This window comes from Neophocaena asiaeorientalis, unplaced genomic scaffold, assembly GCF_003031525.2.
Source record: "Neophocaena asiaeorientalis asiaeorientalis breed wild unplaced genomic scaffold, Neophocaena_asiaeorientalis_V1.1 scaffold265, whole genome shotgun sequence".
Taxonomy (NCBI): domain Eukaryota; kingdom Metazoa; phylum Chordata; class Mammalia; order Artiodactyla; family Phocoenidae; genus Neophocaena; species Neophocaena asiaeorientalis.
This window is the reverse complement of record NW_020172172.1, coordinates 2,115,210-2,131,469: the sequence shown is the minus strand read 5'-3', so window position 1 is coordinate 2,131,469 and position 16,260 is coordinate 2,115,210. Positions and strand designations below refer to the sequence as shown.

General features: G+C 36.9%; 1 protein-coding gene across 1 annotated transcript in view; it reads left to right on the top strand.

The window, feature by feature from the left end:
• The window catches only part of TCAIM (T cell activation inhibitor, mitochondrial), a 33,672-nt gene that overhangs the window by 6,483 nt on the left and 10,929 nt on the right, over positions 1–16,260 (top strand). Inside the window, 6 exon segments of the mRNA XM_024756413.1 lie at positions 1,107–1,242; positions 3,978–4,131; positions 6,039–6,057; positions 11,229–11,351; positions 13,672–13,769; positions 14,061–14,152. Of these exon segments, the coding sequence (XP_024612181.1) occupies positions 1,107–1,242; positions 3,978–4,131; positions 6,039–6,057; positions 11,229–11,351; positions 13,672–13,769; positions 14,061–14,152 (622 nt within the window).

Below are 16,260 nucleotides of genomic sequence, written 5' to 3'. Positions count from 1 at the left end.
CCATTCTCACAAGAGTCCATTCAGAGTAGAAGGTGAAAAGAATACCATCTTTCAAAATAGTTCAGTGTGAAAAGTTTAAAAGGAAAAAAAGATAAAGTTTGTCCTTAGCACAGTTCTTATTACCATGTTGCCCTCAAGTCTATTGCCGTCATATAGAAAACCACATTACATTTAAATTGTATAGTAAGGTCATTTGACTATTATATTTGCTATTTATGTAGTAAATAGTAGATAGTCTAAACCCTATCTACTTCAAGAAAGGATTTAAGGAGTTCAGTAAAATTTAATTGGCACAGTAATAGGCATATATAGGGTAATCAAAATGGAGACCAGATACCCTCTAGAGAAAGATCATTTGTTAAAAAAATAGAACTGATGAGACAATTATTCAGACATCAAATTTCATTCTGGCTTCTTGGTAGCCAAGTCAAAAGAGATAAATAAAGTGTTTATTTGGCTCAAAGTATATAACCAAAATAAAATTGGATCTGTTCCATAAAAATGTCATGTGAAGTTTTAGATTTCTAAAACATATTTGGCAATAATTAGTACTTTTAATTAACTATTATGTACATGAATATCTCAGTAAATAGTCATTGTTAAAAGGAATGTCTTGGGACTTCCCTAGTGGCGGAGTGGTTAAGAATCCGCCTGCCAATGCAGGGGACACAGGTTCAATCCCTGGTCCGGGAAGATCCCACATGCCACGGAGCAACTAAGCCCACAGGCCGCAACTACTAAGCCCATGCGCCGCAACTACTGAAGCCCACTTGCGCTCTAGGGCCTGCGCGCCACAACTACTGAACCTATGTACTCTGGAGCCTGTGCACCACAACGAAAGACCCCGCGTGCCACAACTAAGACCCAGTGCAGCCCCCAAAAAGTAAATTTTAAAAAAAGAAAAAGAAAAGAAATCATGTGGGACTCACTGCTTTCAAAACTTTTGTAGATTTCAAAAACCCACAAAATTTTACACTTTGGTTTCTGTCTTATTTCTATGGTATCTTCCATACACAATAATCTTAATGCTACTGTCACTTTATACATGGGGGATTTGTGTCCATGTCAGTGCTCTGGTGAATAATAAATCCGTATCTTTTAAAAAGGTTGTGTCCAGGAAGGATATTTCCATACTGGTTTCTCTACTCCAGAGCTTTATCGGGAGCTGAAGCAGTCAATGCCTTGAGGCCATTCTATTTTGCTGTACATCCAGATTTCTTTGGACAGCACCCCAGGGAAAGGGTAAACAATTATTTTTTTACTTTTTAACATTTAGTCTATGTTTTTGTTTAGTTTATTTACCTTTGCTACCGTATAATACAGAGAGTTCTATAAATTGGGGTTGTTTTGTCACGGTGGAATAATCAGTGCTTTGAACTATAGATACTGAAAATTGAAACTAAAACTATTGGTTTTTTTTAATGAAAGCTGTCATGTTTTATGCAGGCAATAAAGATATCATGTAAACTCCTTAGAGTATTAGTAATCATATTTTCTGTACCAGGTTTGAAAGTAAAATTGAGGGTTTGAAGGAAAATTTAAGGGCTCTGATACCCTGATCAGTCCTTTTTTTCAAGGTTGATGCAAGGAGGGTTTTTCAGTGCCCAAATAGTTTTTCCTTATGTTGCATGCTGGTCCACTTCCCTATATCATCAGTTAATGTCTTCTCAAGGAATACAAACTCATGATGAACTTAGTTAGGAAGGTCACTATTTTTTAATGTTAGATAATATATTACAAAGCCAGATGCTTTGGAATAATTTCATTGGTTCCTTTTATCTTCCTTAACATTAACACCTGGTTTAACATGAAAAGGAATTTAAAACTCTTGAAAATTAGAACATTATTTTGTCGCTTCTCCCCCTTTTTTGGGAGTGGGGGGGCATGCCTTGCGGCTTACACGATCTTAGTTCCCCAACTAAGCGAGGAGTCCTAACCACTGGACCGCCAGGGAATTTCCTGTATTGCTTTTTTCTACTTGCCATGGAAAAAAATCAGTTTTGCTTCTTTGCTTTAGGAAAATATTCTGTTTATGATAGTTGATATATATATATAGGTTATTCGAAGTTATATCCTTTTTAAGTAATTAGTAAATTGAATCAACAGAAAAATACTACCTTGGAGATGTAATAATTTAATAACAAATTATTGGGGATGTCAAAAATTAACACAATTTAATTTAATGTTTAATAATGTAAAGTTTTTAAATCCAACGTGTGAGGAAAAATTAAGGTTAGTACTAAGTGACTGGTTTCCCTCCTCTACCAGTGTACCTTTTTTTTTTTTTTACTAAAACTTCTGTGTGCTATAAAGATGAACTCAGCAGGCTTGGGTTGCTTTATTGCGAAGAAATGCCAGGCTTCAGTACTGGCCCTTCACTGCCTCCTGGGAGATGAGCTCTGAGCCCCTGGGATATCCTTGCCTGATAAGAATGTTTTTGTGTGCCGGGGCCTTGGGCCACACCAGATAGTTTATGCTAACAATGTATTTTATGGTGAATGCCTGTTTTCTCATGTCTGAGGCCCTCTGGGGAGGCTGGAGACTGAATAGCTATGGTCAGTCATGTGGGCATGTAGTGCCCCAGTAAAAGCCCTGGCCCCCAAGGCTTGGATGAGCTTCTTGGTTGGCAGCACTTCTCATGTGTTCTCACACATCCTTGCTGGGGGCTTAAGCACTGTCTGTACAACTCCCCTGGGAGAGAACAACTGGAACCTTGCGCTTGGTCCCTACGGGACTCCACCTTACATGCCTTTTCCCTTTGCTGATGTTAATCTGTATCCTTTTGCTGTTATAAACTGTAACTGTGAGTATAACAGCTTTTCTGAGTTCTGTAAATCCTTCTAGTGAATCATCAAACCCCCAACACAATATAGCGGAGAGCGGTATATTGTAATAAATTCAACAAACAAAAACAAACAAACTGTTCCTAATTTCAGATCACACTGTGTTTCTGAGAAGAGACCTATAGGGATAAGAAGCACAGTTATTATTTATGCCGTTTCTTGGAACTGTTCCTTCACTAAAAGACATTTCTTTTTTCACTTAACAGTACATCGTAGAGATCACTCTGTGTACATTCCTAAATACCGTCTGTGTCATATTCTTTCCCTTTTTTTCCCTTTTGGTTGTGTAGCACTCCATTGAATGAAGATACCATAATTCAACCAATCTCTGAAAGGGCATTTTAAGAGCCCTTTATATAGAAAGAAATTAGCTCTTTGCTATGAAATAACTTGCAAATTGGGGAATTCCCTGGTGGTCCAGTGGTTAGGACTTGGTGCTTTCACTGCGGTAGGCCTGGGTTCAATCCCTGGTCGGGGAAGTAAGATCCCACAAGATGCACAGGGCGGCCAAAAAAGAAAAAGAAAAGAAAACTTGCACATATTTTCTTCTACTCGGTTTTTGCTGTAGACTGCTTTGTGTGTGTGTGTGTGTGTGTGGGTGGGTTTTTTTGGTTTTTTATGTGTTCTTTTCTTAAGTTTTTTTTTAATGGAAGTATAGTTGATTTACAATGTGTTAATTTCTGCTGTACAGCACAGTGATTGTTATACATATATATGTATTTATATTCTTTTCCATTATGGTTTATCACAGGATATTGAATATAGTTCCCTGTGCTGTATTAAGTTTTTTAAATTTTTTTATGTAATTGAATTTATCAATCATTCATTACCTGGGATATTCAGTCATAGTTAGGCTTTTTCCACATCTAAGTTATAAAGAAACTCAGCCATGTTTTCTTCTAGTACTTATGTGGCCACATTTTTTTTTTTTTTTACACATCTCATCCCTATAGAGTTCCATGTTGTGAGGTGTAGATCCAATTTTATCCTGTACTGAGGAGCTATGAAATCCCACCGTCTTTTAATACTAAATTCTTTAATATACTCAATAATGTGTTTAAAAGGTCGGGATATAATTTCTGATGTTTCCTTGTTCTATTTTGTGTATAAATGCCTCTTAATATTTTTTTCCAGGAAGTCAATGAAAATTCTCTTAAGAGATTAAGTGCCTACTTAGAAAACCTCCAGAAACCAGGCTTCAAGTCTTTGAAACCAACCCAGCTTATGTTTTATGTAAGAGAAACAGACCAGAACTCCTCTGATGGCCAGGAACACTTCAGCACTTCCGGTACGTTTCTTATTTCTCGTGTGTCCCATGAAGGCTTGGTGTGATATGTCCAATCTGTCTAACGTTGCTAGAAGACCTTCGGATTGAAGCCTTGTCATAGGAAATAATATCATTTAATTGAGTGTTTTCCTGGAGTTAGATTCTGTTCCTGGTTGCATGTGTTTGATGAGCCATTTTTTATGTTTAAACTTTTCTGACTAGAAAATTGAAGTGTTCCTATTTGTCCCCTTCCTATTTCAGTGCTGTTTTAAGTATTAAATGTCTATATAACAATTTATATCTTTAAAAAATATAGCTTACATTCTCTAATTTAGTCCTCAAAGTACCCTGTAAGAAAGGTAGTATTTGCCCAATTGTAACTTAGTAATGTCCCAGGACCATGGAGACAGAATAGGGGTCTTGAACCCTTTAACTGTAGCCTCATGCTGTTTCTAAAATCTGATCAGTCTTCATGTATAGCCTTCTATTTTATCCTTTGTCACTGCTTTAGCCATGATCCAGTGATCCTTTAAACTAAGGATGAATGTGGGTCTGTCCATGCTTTTCATGATCCTTGAGGAAATAACTTTATTTTTAGAATGAACTTTAAAACAGTTTAAAGATTTACTAAGAGCTTTCTGTGAACAAATGCTAAAACAAATAGCTGTCGTCAGCTCTGGCTGAGTAAAGAGAAAAATCCTCTACTTTCAGTTAATGGTTAACTTTGAACCATTTATTAAATAAAAATAGATTATAAAAAATAAATTAAAAATGGGAGAAAACATACAGTATAAGTGACAAAAAGATAATGTTAGTATATAAGTAGTTCTTAGGAGTCAAAAAGAAAACAGAGCAGCCTGGTTGCAAAAATGGGCAAACACAATGTCTCGGCAGTTCAGGAAATAATACACATATATAGCCAATAAGATACAAAAAACATTTAGCCTCAGTAATCAAATGCAAACTAAATTAATTAGGTAATATTTTCCAATAAAGGATATATGCAATCTGGTACAGGCATTCCACACTATATAGCAGCCCTTACCTTGGATTAAACAATTAATGGAATTGATAAATTAAGAGAGAAACTGAGATTTATTCCTTGACTTACCTCTTCTGAGGATAAACTATTTTTTCCTAAACTCAGATGCAGGAATTTGCATTTTCCTTTCCTCTTTCACTGACTAGAATAATTTTCCTACCAGTATTTCTCACTTTACCATCAATGAATCAACGAAAAAATCTTTCTTAGTTTGCATGTTCTACATTTTGTAAATCTATGTGGCAGGCAATAGTAGGTATCTCTGAGAATGATTTACATTGCGATGACTTTCATCCGTGGCAAAGACAAGAAAACACATTTCGGCCTTCTGTGGAATAGTGAAAAAGTAAAAACAACTTTTATAGTCATCAGTTTTGGCAGTGTTAAATACATTGTGCTACATTGATTATGTGGATTAGTATAGAGCTACTAAAAAGAAAGAGAATGATGTATACATACAGATAATGGAAGAGTCACCAAGGTTAAATAACAAAAGCAAGTTCAAAGTAATAGATCCAGAATGGTGCAGTTTATGTGTTAAAAAGGAAAAATCTACACTGTTGGGTGTGTCTTTGTGCAAACACATAAGCGTATATATCATATATAACATACACACAAAGCACATAGAAAAGGTCTAGAGCAGTGCTGTCCAAGAGAACTTTTTGCGGTGATGTAACTGTTCCGTACGAGCGCTGTCTGGTGCAGCTGGCACTAGCCCCACGTGGCTTCTGAGCACTTGAAGTGGGGCTAGTATGACCAGGAGCTGAATTTTAAATTTTATTTAATTTCAGTCAATTTAATTTTAACAATAAATAGCCACATATGGCTAGTAGCTACCATATTAGGCAGTGCAGGTCTAAATGCTTGTGTACCTAAATGTTAATAGGGTTACATCTAGTGAAAGTGTGAGGTTGTGTGCCTGTCAACAGGAGACTTTTACTTTGTATATATAATTTTACAAGAAGGATGTACTTATATAACACTTGTATAATTTTCAAAACCAATTTTAAAAACTTTTCCAAAAAAAGAGTCAGCATATTATAATGGGGAAAATACTTGGCTTGGTGGCAGCTCAGATTTCAGCCCTCACTTCACGCTTCTTAACCTCCTTGAACCTCTGCTTCTTCACATTTCAAAAGAGAGATAATAATGGCACTGGTGAGAGTGTTCATTGAAAAGTTATGTAAATTCTACTAGCGCCATGTTTAATACCCAATAAAGGTGCAGGGGAACCTTAGCAACATAAATTAAATAGACCACTGTTTTAGAAATTGAAATCAGTGGAAATATAACTGTCTAATTTATTGATCATTATTATCCAAATTCAGTTGTCAATAACTATGTATCTTGTCAAACAATGAAGTAAACCCATTCAAGCCAGATAGAACCTTTGTTCTCTTAGCTTTGACAAATGAAATTAACAACAATAAAGCATTACATGTTTTAGTCTTGTTTATGCGAGATCTTGCATTCGCTTTAAAACTGTGATTTAAAATTAATATTGAATTATCCTAAATGAAACAGACAGTATTTAGAGTTTCTTACAGAAGAGCTGGAATAGGGCTGTGGCTGGTTCTTGGCGTAATGCTGTTTCATAGCTTTTACTTCCATATGTTTTTCTTGGGCTAGAGAATATTGAGAGTTGACTGGTATCACCTTAAATCTTCCTACTCAAAGCTTCTCTTCTAAAATCTACTGGTTAGAGATTTCTGTTTTGTTTAGTTTTTGATGCTTGTATCGGAGGTCCTTGTGTTATATTTCTTGAACATTGATATGTTAGTGACTTACCTGAACCAGATCATCACACCTCATAGAGTTTGAGTTTAGCTTATTAGGTATAATTTTAGAGCAGAGAGTCCAGTCTGGGTAGGATAGGAGAGGACAGCTCTACACTGAAAAAAGGCAAGAAAAGGAATACATGCTGCTCTTTGGGCCCTTTGGGTAAATTACAGTATCGACTAAATGCCGCAAAGAAAAAATCTGTTGCCTTTACCCAGCATGCCTTAGAGGGCCGATGCCCCGGTTATGACAGTTGTATGAATTTGGAGGATTTCATATCTCTTATTTCCATAACCTAACCTGGTCTCCCTGGTCCAGTGTGTTCACACAGGCCCAGCACCCCTTTCCAATCTTGACCTTTTCCCAAATATGGATGTTGCCCAGTTTGCAGGAACCCTGATGAGGGTTTGTTCAAGGTTTTGTTTTATGTTAGTTTTTCCCAGTAAGGATTCCGGGAGCTTATGTCATCAAAGCCAGAGTGGTGTTTGTATCAGTTTCTTGTTTCAGTTATTAATTTTTTATTTGGGCATGCCACGTGGGACGTGGAATCTTAGTTCCCCAACCAGGGATCGAACCCAAGCCCCTGCATTGGAAGTGTGGAGTCTTAACCACCGGACCGCCAGAGAAGTCCTAATTTTTTAAATTTGTTATTATTTTGCAAATAATTATAAAATTGTTGAACCATTTGACAGGTTTCAAACCATATGAATGGAATGACTGTCCCATAGTCAGGAGATTTAGGGGCTGTAACTGAGACAAAACTTGTTCACCACCATGGTCATTTTGGCCATATACGGTTTGTTTTTATTTTCATTCTTGTATTGTTTACCTCATCTTTATTATATATGTAGTTATAGGAGAGGACGCATAAGGAGCACATGCTGAATTACACAGTTCAGAGGGAGCATAAAAATAATTCTGCAATTTATATCCAGCTGATCTTCAGCTGGTTTACAAATTTCATTCACCTGATCAAAATTTAATCTTGGGGCTTCCCTGGTGGCGCAGTGGTTGAGAGTCTACCTGCCAATGCAGGGGACGCAGGTTCGTGCCCCGGTCCGGGAGGGTCCCGCGTGCCACGAAGCGGCTGGGCCCGCGGGCCGTGGCCGCTGAGTCTGCGCGTCCGGAGCCTGTGCTCCACAGTGGGAGAGGCCACAGCAGAGAGAGGCCCGTGTACCGCAAAAAAAAAAATAATAATAATAATCTTGAAAGCATGTTATTTCTAATATTTCAGAATGTAATGTTAAAAAGAGAAAATATAACAGTTCTATTTAGTGTAAACTTTCAAATAATTTTCCTTATGTTTTCGCAGAGACATGCAGCTGAAATAAATCACAGAAATTATGAAAATAAATTAGTTGAGTTTTTAAAAACACAACATAGAAGAATTATCAGGTCATAAAAGCTCCATTTAATCTATTTTCTTCTTATATCTGGCAGTTACATTTCAATGTACATTTTAGGGCATGCTGTGTAATTTTTAATTTCTCAGCAAATTGTGCTTTATCTTACTGTCAAATCACTTTATAGTGATAAAAACACTATAATGAAATGTTTAATATGTAAGGTTTTCTAATTATATATTATAATAAAAAGAATATGCCAGCCTAAAAAAAATTAGAAAATGCTACTTTGTGTTGTAGCTTTTAGTATTTCCATATTTTGCATATATTCCCTGATTATCAAATAATTTTATAACTAAAATATATTGCATTTATAGAATTTGTGTTTGCAAGGAGACAACAGGATCCATTTGTATCTAAACAGAATGATCCCATATGTAATGTCTCTCCCACTGAAAAAAACATGTCATTGAACTATAGAAAGACCATTGAAATGCTATTCTGTTAACTACTGAGATATTAGTAAATGTCAGACTTCCATTTTTTCTATTTGAAGTTTGCACACAAAGTTTTATTTCACTTGCATTGTCTAAGCTCTGAATCCTCTTAGCGACCACAAAATGCGACATTGGACAATTACAATATTGGAATTATTTCTGTAGGATATTTGGAAATGCTATAATCATGCTTTAACTCATATCATACACTTATTCAGTCTTCTCCTTATTTATAGGTTAAGTCATTGTTTTTCAAATTATAAGTCATACCTTTAGTCTCTGTAACCTCCTTTAATCGGGAATGGTTCCTCAGTGTTTTCTTGTCTTCCATTGCCTTGCTGTTATTTAGTAGAATGTCCTTCAATTTGAGTGTTTTGAGTTTATCTGGTATTTCTCATAATTAGAGTCAGGTTATTCATATTTGGCAGGAATACCTGAAAAGTGAAGTGTGTTGTTTTCAATGTTATATAGGAGGCATATGATGATGGTTGCCAAATGGCAATTTTCTAACCTTATCTATCATCCCTTCAAGCTGGCTCCTATGTCCCCATCATTCTTTGAGAACTCTCTTACTTCCTGGTTCACCAAGGTGTTCCAGGCTCATCTGGACTTTCCCTGGCCCAGTGTTTGATTGAACCATTTTGCCAAGAAGCTCTGGTTCCTTTTAGGAAGGAATGATTTTTAGAAACCAAGATCTGGGTGGTGCATGTCTCAATTGCTACTGAACTTCTCAGTGGCCAGAGCTAGGATACATGTATCTTTGTCTTTATATCTATAGATAGATCTAATATCTACATAGATAGACAGATAGAAAGAAAATGCCATGTGTAGAACCTTCATTTTTATCTCCGTGTTTAGACACAAAACACAAAAATTGTTAAACTAGATCAGTTAAATTTTATACACTAAATGTAAGAATTCCAACAATCAGGTCATGAATATATAATCGTAAGATTATATTTCATTCTACAGGTTAAGACATTTGGTCCCCAAACCCAACATAGTATGCCATTTGGTAATTCATTTGTCAAAAAATCATCCTTTCTATTACATAATTTAAAGTAAATTGATTAACACGTATGACTTAATAAATGACGAAAAGGTTGAAAAATGGTAATAGCTAATAATCGTGATATAAAGTAAGATATTATTTTCTTATTTCTCACACAGAAAGCAGAAATAAAATCACTACCAGTATTCTTAAAGGGGGAGTAGGAAGAATTATTAATGACTGCACACATTTAGTGAGTCAAAAAAATGTGGAATATAGGGAATTCCCTGGTGGTCCAGTGGTTAGGGCTCCGAGCTTCCACTGCAGGGGGCACAGGTTCAATCCCTGTTCCAGAACTAAGATCCCTGCAAGCTCCTCCGTATGGCCAAAAAAAAAAAGTGGAACATCTTTAGTTAGAGGAAAAGATCCCAATTCCTTACCCCAATGTGCAAGACCTTTTATAATCTCACACACACACACACATATGTGCCTCTCCAGTCTCATCTCACACCACCCTCCCTCTAGGCATTGTGTGATCTGGGCACGTTGGTTCATCTTATACTTCCCTGTGCACTGGCGTGGTTGGCATGCCCCTCCCTTTCACTAATCTGCCTGGAAAAATCTGGTCCATCTCTCAGGTTAGAACCTTCCAGGCAGAATTAGAATTAGTTAATTCTTCCTCTGTTCTCCTAGAAGCTCATATACTCTTTTCCAGTTGCTTCTCTCTCTGTTCCTTACTAGATGTGTCTTCCTTAGATTCCCATCACAACACACTGTTCGGCTTTCAGGATAAATATTTGATGCACGCATAATGATTTGATTGGTTCTGAAAGTTTCAATTTGATTACTATTATTTTGCGGCCACGCTGTGCAGTGTGCCGGATGGTTGTTCCCCGACCAGGGATAGGACCCAGTGTCCCCTGCAGTGGAAGCAGGAGTCCTAACCAATGGACCACCAGGAAATTCCCTGAACTTGATTATTTTTTAAATGTCTTAGATCACAACATCTCAAACCTTTAAAGTGACTTAATAAGTAAGGAACCTTAAAGAGGTTTATTTGGCAAGCACTTCTGAGATGGACATATGAGCCCTTCTGCAGAGTTATCCTAACACCTGACCATCAGTCACTGACAGGTGTCCCACAGGGGGTGTCTGGTGGCCTGGGGATGGGGTGCTTTAGACCATTTTTTCCCTAACCCCCTGGAGTTTTCTCTTGCACGGCTGTACCCAGGGCCCACTCCACCACTACATCTTGGACCCAAAATGTTCCTCTGATCCCCGAGTCACCTTGCCATTCTGCCCTGCCTACTCCTGCAGCAGTACTTATAATTTGGCAAACGTTTGATGGCAAACTCGGTTTAACACTGGGGCTGCTTTAAGTCAATGAACACGTCGTTCAATAGTAGAAATGTTTGCATTATAGTTAGTATTGCAAAGTGTATATCTCTGTTTTTTTTTCTTTCTAGATCCTGGTTAGATAATAATGGGAAAAGTGCTGTTAAAAAGCTGAAGAATAGTTTACCACTTAGAAAAGAACTAGATCGTTTAAAAGATGAACTGTCCCATCAATTGCAGCTCTCGGATATCAGGTAATGAAGAAGAGAAAACCTAATTTAGAGATTAAAATAAACATGTATTACCTTTTGGTAAAGGTTTCTAACAGTTAAATATTTGCATCTTTAATTATTGTGTTCACTAAATATTCAGTTATCTTTTTATGAAAGTAATCAAATGTTTATGTAAGAAAATCAATATGAATTTCTTGCTTAAAATAGTGAAGTAAAGTTTAGATACTGATATTTTTAGCATAATAGTTTTTTTTTTTAACATAATGGGCTTGTGAAAAATATACTTTTCCTATGCCCATAATGTATAAAAAATAATTATTTCCCAATCATGTAAGACTGGTACTTAAGTTTAAAAAGAGGAAGGGAGATAAAAAAATAAATGTATTCTTTTATTGTGTTATATAGCATGACTTTTTTTTTTAATTGAGGTATAATTGACATATAACATTATATTAGTTCCAAGTGTTTTACATGATAATTCATTATTTGTATACATTGCAAAATGACCACCACAATAAGTCTAGTTGACATCTGTCACCATACATAGTTACAAAACAATTTTTTTCTTGTGATGAGAACTTTTAAGATCTACTCTTTAAGCAACTTTCAAAATGCAATACAGTATTATTACCTGTAGTCACTATAACATGACTTTTTAAATGTTTTCATAAACTTAGAAATCACAGTTGTATAAAGATACATGCTGAATCTTTATCTATTATAAAAATAGATTTAACAGCTGTTACAACCCTAAGGAGGGGGTGGTGTGATTCAGTCATGGGACTCTGCATTACAAGAACCCTGAGATATTGTCATCTGGTCTGGAGCTTAAACTTCTGTTACTCTTTGCTGTAGCCTGTTTTGTTGTTTTCAGCCATCATTATCAGGACTTTTTACTTATATTGAACCAAATGACCATTTGGATATCATAACAGCACCTTTTTCCTGGGCTTGCAGAATACAGATAGTACTTATATGTTCTATTCTTATGTATTCAAATCATAGTCGTCCAAGATAATTCAAATTTCAGAGGAAAGTGTTTACACCTGGACTGTGTGGGATGTTTGGGTTTATGCTGATAACTGCTGTCTTTTCATCACATCCAAGCTGTGATTAGAGGGGGCCCTTCCAATTCCATAATCTAGTAACATAGACTTCACTAACTAAACACAAAATAATAAGATCCTTCTTAAAGGTATATAAAAAAACAAATTAATATGCATGAAAATAACTTTTTCTAAATAAATTTAAGAGATGTGAGAAGGCAGAATGGATCAGGAAGATGAAAGCGTTTCTTAAACATAAAGAGAAGTAAACATTATTTTACAATATAGTGGAGAAATTTCTCAGCTATGGTAAATATCAATAGCTATAACCCATATAAACAAAAGCTCTTCGAGGTTCTCAGTTTTTAGGAGTGCAAAGGGGTCCCGAGACCAAAACATTTAAGGACCCTGGACGTAAGTGTCTCGGCTTACTGGGAAATTAACCAAGTCTCCAACGAAAGGAAGCATTGTGACTGATGACAGTGTGTGTTAAAGGAATAATTTTGAAAGCCGATTTCACTTTATCAGAAATGACATTCATCAGAATTGGTGTTAGCATGAAGAAGGAACCTAAGTTTTCTTAAAGCCTGTTGAGCACCTTATTCCTTCACATGTTCATCCCCTGTGATTTATACTACCTGTGCTGTAAGAAGTGTCCCCACTGGGCAAGCATGAAGAGAAACCTTAGGAAGACTAGAGGCAGTTTGTTGAAGGTCACAGAGCTAGTAAATCACAGAATTAGAATTCGAAGGTTGGTTTTCTGATACCACTTAATACCGGTGCTCTTTACACACACACAGAAGTGCCTCTGTGACATCATGTCATCTTGTCACTGAGATGTAATAATGTTCAGGTATAAAATGAGCAGATTACACGATGTCGTAAACATCATTTTCTCTAGAATATGATCCAAAAAATTCTGATAAACCAAACTGGAATTCCTAGTTGGAACTTAAATCTAAGACAACATTGTCATTAAACAACATAAAGAAGAAAAAGATCTTTGTCAAAGTTTTCCCCATTTCATCCTCTTATTTTAAGAGAAACAACACAGTGTATTTGCTTGTTTTAAGTCTTTGGATAGCTGAATATAGTGCTAAGATTTTTACCCTCTGGTAAACGATTCATTTCCCATTTGGCTGCTTCTTGAAAAATGAGTTAGTTTGGAAACATGTTGCGTGTCTCCTTGAGAAAGCAACTCCTCGGCTTTCACGGGAGTCAAGCAATGGGGGCGAGTGTGTGCCTCCCTCTGGGGGGACACGGGTGTTAATGGGCCGTGTGCTCTGTTGGACCAGGTGGCAGAGGAGCTGGGGCATCGCCCACCGCTGCAGTCAGCTGCACAGTTTAGGCCGCTTAGCCCAGCAGAACTTGGAAAGCCTTAAAAATGCAAAAGGTAAACAATTTCCATTCACTTCCGAAATCCATATCCCTTAATGGCTATACACATCTGTAAATTCTAGAGGAAAGCTAAGTGTTAAAAGTCTTTGTATTGATAGATGTGACTTTATATCAGCTGAATTTTAAAATCTGTTCCTTTGACTTAAACAGTGACATAAAATTAGGCTTTAAGCTTCTACCGAATTTAATCCTGAGTTGATACATGAAATTTACGTAATTATTTGCACAGTGCTGAAAGAATGAAGCCTCTCTGGACAGTGACCAAAGGTTTGTGCTTTATCATCAGGATGTACAATAATATTTACAGACCGGTCCGGGATGAGTGCAGTGGGCCATGTGATGCTGGGAACAATGGATGTCCATCATCACTGGACAAAAGTAAGAAAAAGCTTAAAAGCAAAAAAAGTCTCTAATTTGTTATCGACATACTTTTGTTTCAAACTATGCTAATATGTCAGTAAACTGAAAAAAATTTGAATCACCTGTTTGCAGATCAGATGCTTAATATTTTGTAGTTTAAATTGTTAGAGGACTGATTTTTAAGTCCGTTTTTATTTGGAAATTCTATAGTCTTTTCTGAAGCATAGCCTAAAGGCCTTCATTCTGTTGTTTGTTTTGTTTTTAGCAGATTTACTGTGGTATAATTGACTTACAATAAACTGTACATATTTAGTGGGTATAATTTGATGAGATGTGACATATGTAAATACCCGTGAAACCATTACCATAATCAGGATAGTGAACACATCCATCACCCACAAAAGAATGCTCATGTCCCTTGTAAACCCTCTCTTCCATCTACCACCCGCTACCCCAGCAACCACTGGTCTGCTTTCTGTCACTATAGATTAGTTTATATTTCTAGAGTTTTATATAAGTGGAATCAGAGTATGTTGGGGTTAGGATCTGATTTCTTTCATTTGGCATAATTTCAGATTCATCCATGCTATTGTGTGTACTTATTCCTTTTTATTTCCACGTAGTATTCCATCATATGGATATACCAGTTTGTTTATCCATTCACTTATGGATGGATGTTGGGTTATGTCAGCTTTTGGCTACTAGAAATAAAGCTGCTATGAACACTTATCTACAAAGTTTATATGGACATATATTTCCTTTTCTCTTGGGTAAATACCTAAAAGTGGAATGGCCAGATATGTTAGGGTATTTTAACTTTTTAAGAAACTGCCAACACTTGGGCTTCCCTGGTGGCGCAGTGGTTGAGAGTCTGCCTGCCGATGCAGGGGACCCGGGTTTGTGCCCCGGTCTGGGAATATCCCACATGCCGTGCAGCAGCTGGGCCCGTGAGCCACGGCCGCTGAGCCTGTGCATCTGGAGCCTGTGCTCCGCAACGGGAGAGGCCACAACAGTGAGAGGCCCGCGTACCGCAAAAAAAAAAAAAAAAAAAAAAAAAAAAAAACCCAACACTTCCATTTTTTTTTCCCCGGTAACGAAAAAAAAAAAAAAAAAAAAAAAAAAAAGAAACTGCCAACACTTGCTATGGTCATCTTTTTAATTTTAGCCACTCTAAGAGGTGTGTGGTTCTATCTCATTGCGGGTTTAATTTGCATTTCTCTAATGATGAATGGTGGTGAGCATCTTTTCATGTGCTCTTTTGCCATCCGTGAAATATCTGTTCAAATCAAATATCTGGTAGAAAATATTTGCAAACCACCTACCTGACAAAGTCTTTGTATCTAAATATATAAAGGACACTCAAAGCTCAACAGTAAAAAAACAAACGATTAGAAAATGGGCAAAGAACATGAATAGATATGTCACAGAAAAGGACATACAGATGCCGAATAAGCACATGAAAAACCATGGGGAAATGCAATGAGATGTCACTGCACACCTGTCAGAATGGCTAAACTGAAAAATAACGATACCACCAAATGCTGGCGAGGACGCAGAAAAACTGGATCACTCATGCATTCCTGTTGAGAATGTAAAATGGCGCAGGCACCCTGGCAAAGAGTGTGGCAGTTCCTTATAATAGTAAACACGTGTTTATCATGGGGTTTGGCAGCTGCCCTCTTGGGCATTTATACTAGAGAAACAAAACTGTACACAAATGTTCGTGAGAGCAAAAAACTAGGAAGAACCCTAATACCCTCCAGTGTTTGAATGGTGACACAAACCTTGGCACATCGATGCAACAGAACTCCACTCGGTGGTAAGAAGGAATGAACTGCTGATACAGGCAACAGCTTGGGTGGCTCTCAAGGGCATTGTACAAAGTGAAAAAAGTCAATCTCACAAGAATACATGCTGTATGGTTCCACTTACATAACATTCTTCAAATAATAAAATTATAGAAAGAACAGGTTAGTGGTTGCAGGGGTCCGGGGGTGGGAGAGCAGAGGTGTCTGTGGCTATGGAAGTGCAGCAGAGGGGATCCTTGTGATGGAACTCTTCTATGTCTTGACTGTGGTCGTGTCACATGAATCTCTACGTGTGATAAATCTGCATATGATTAAATC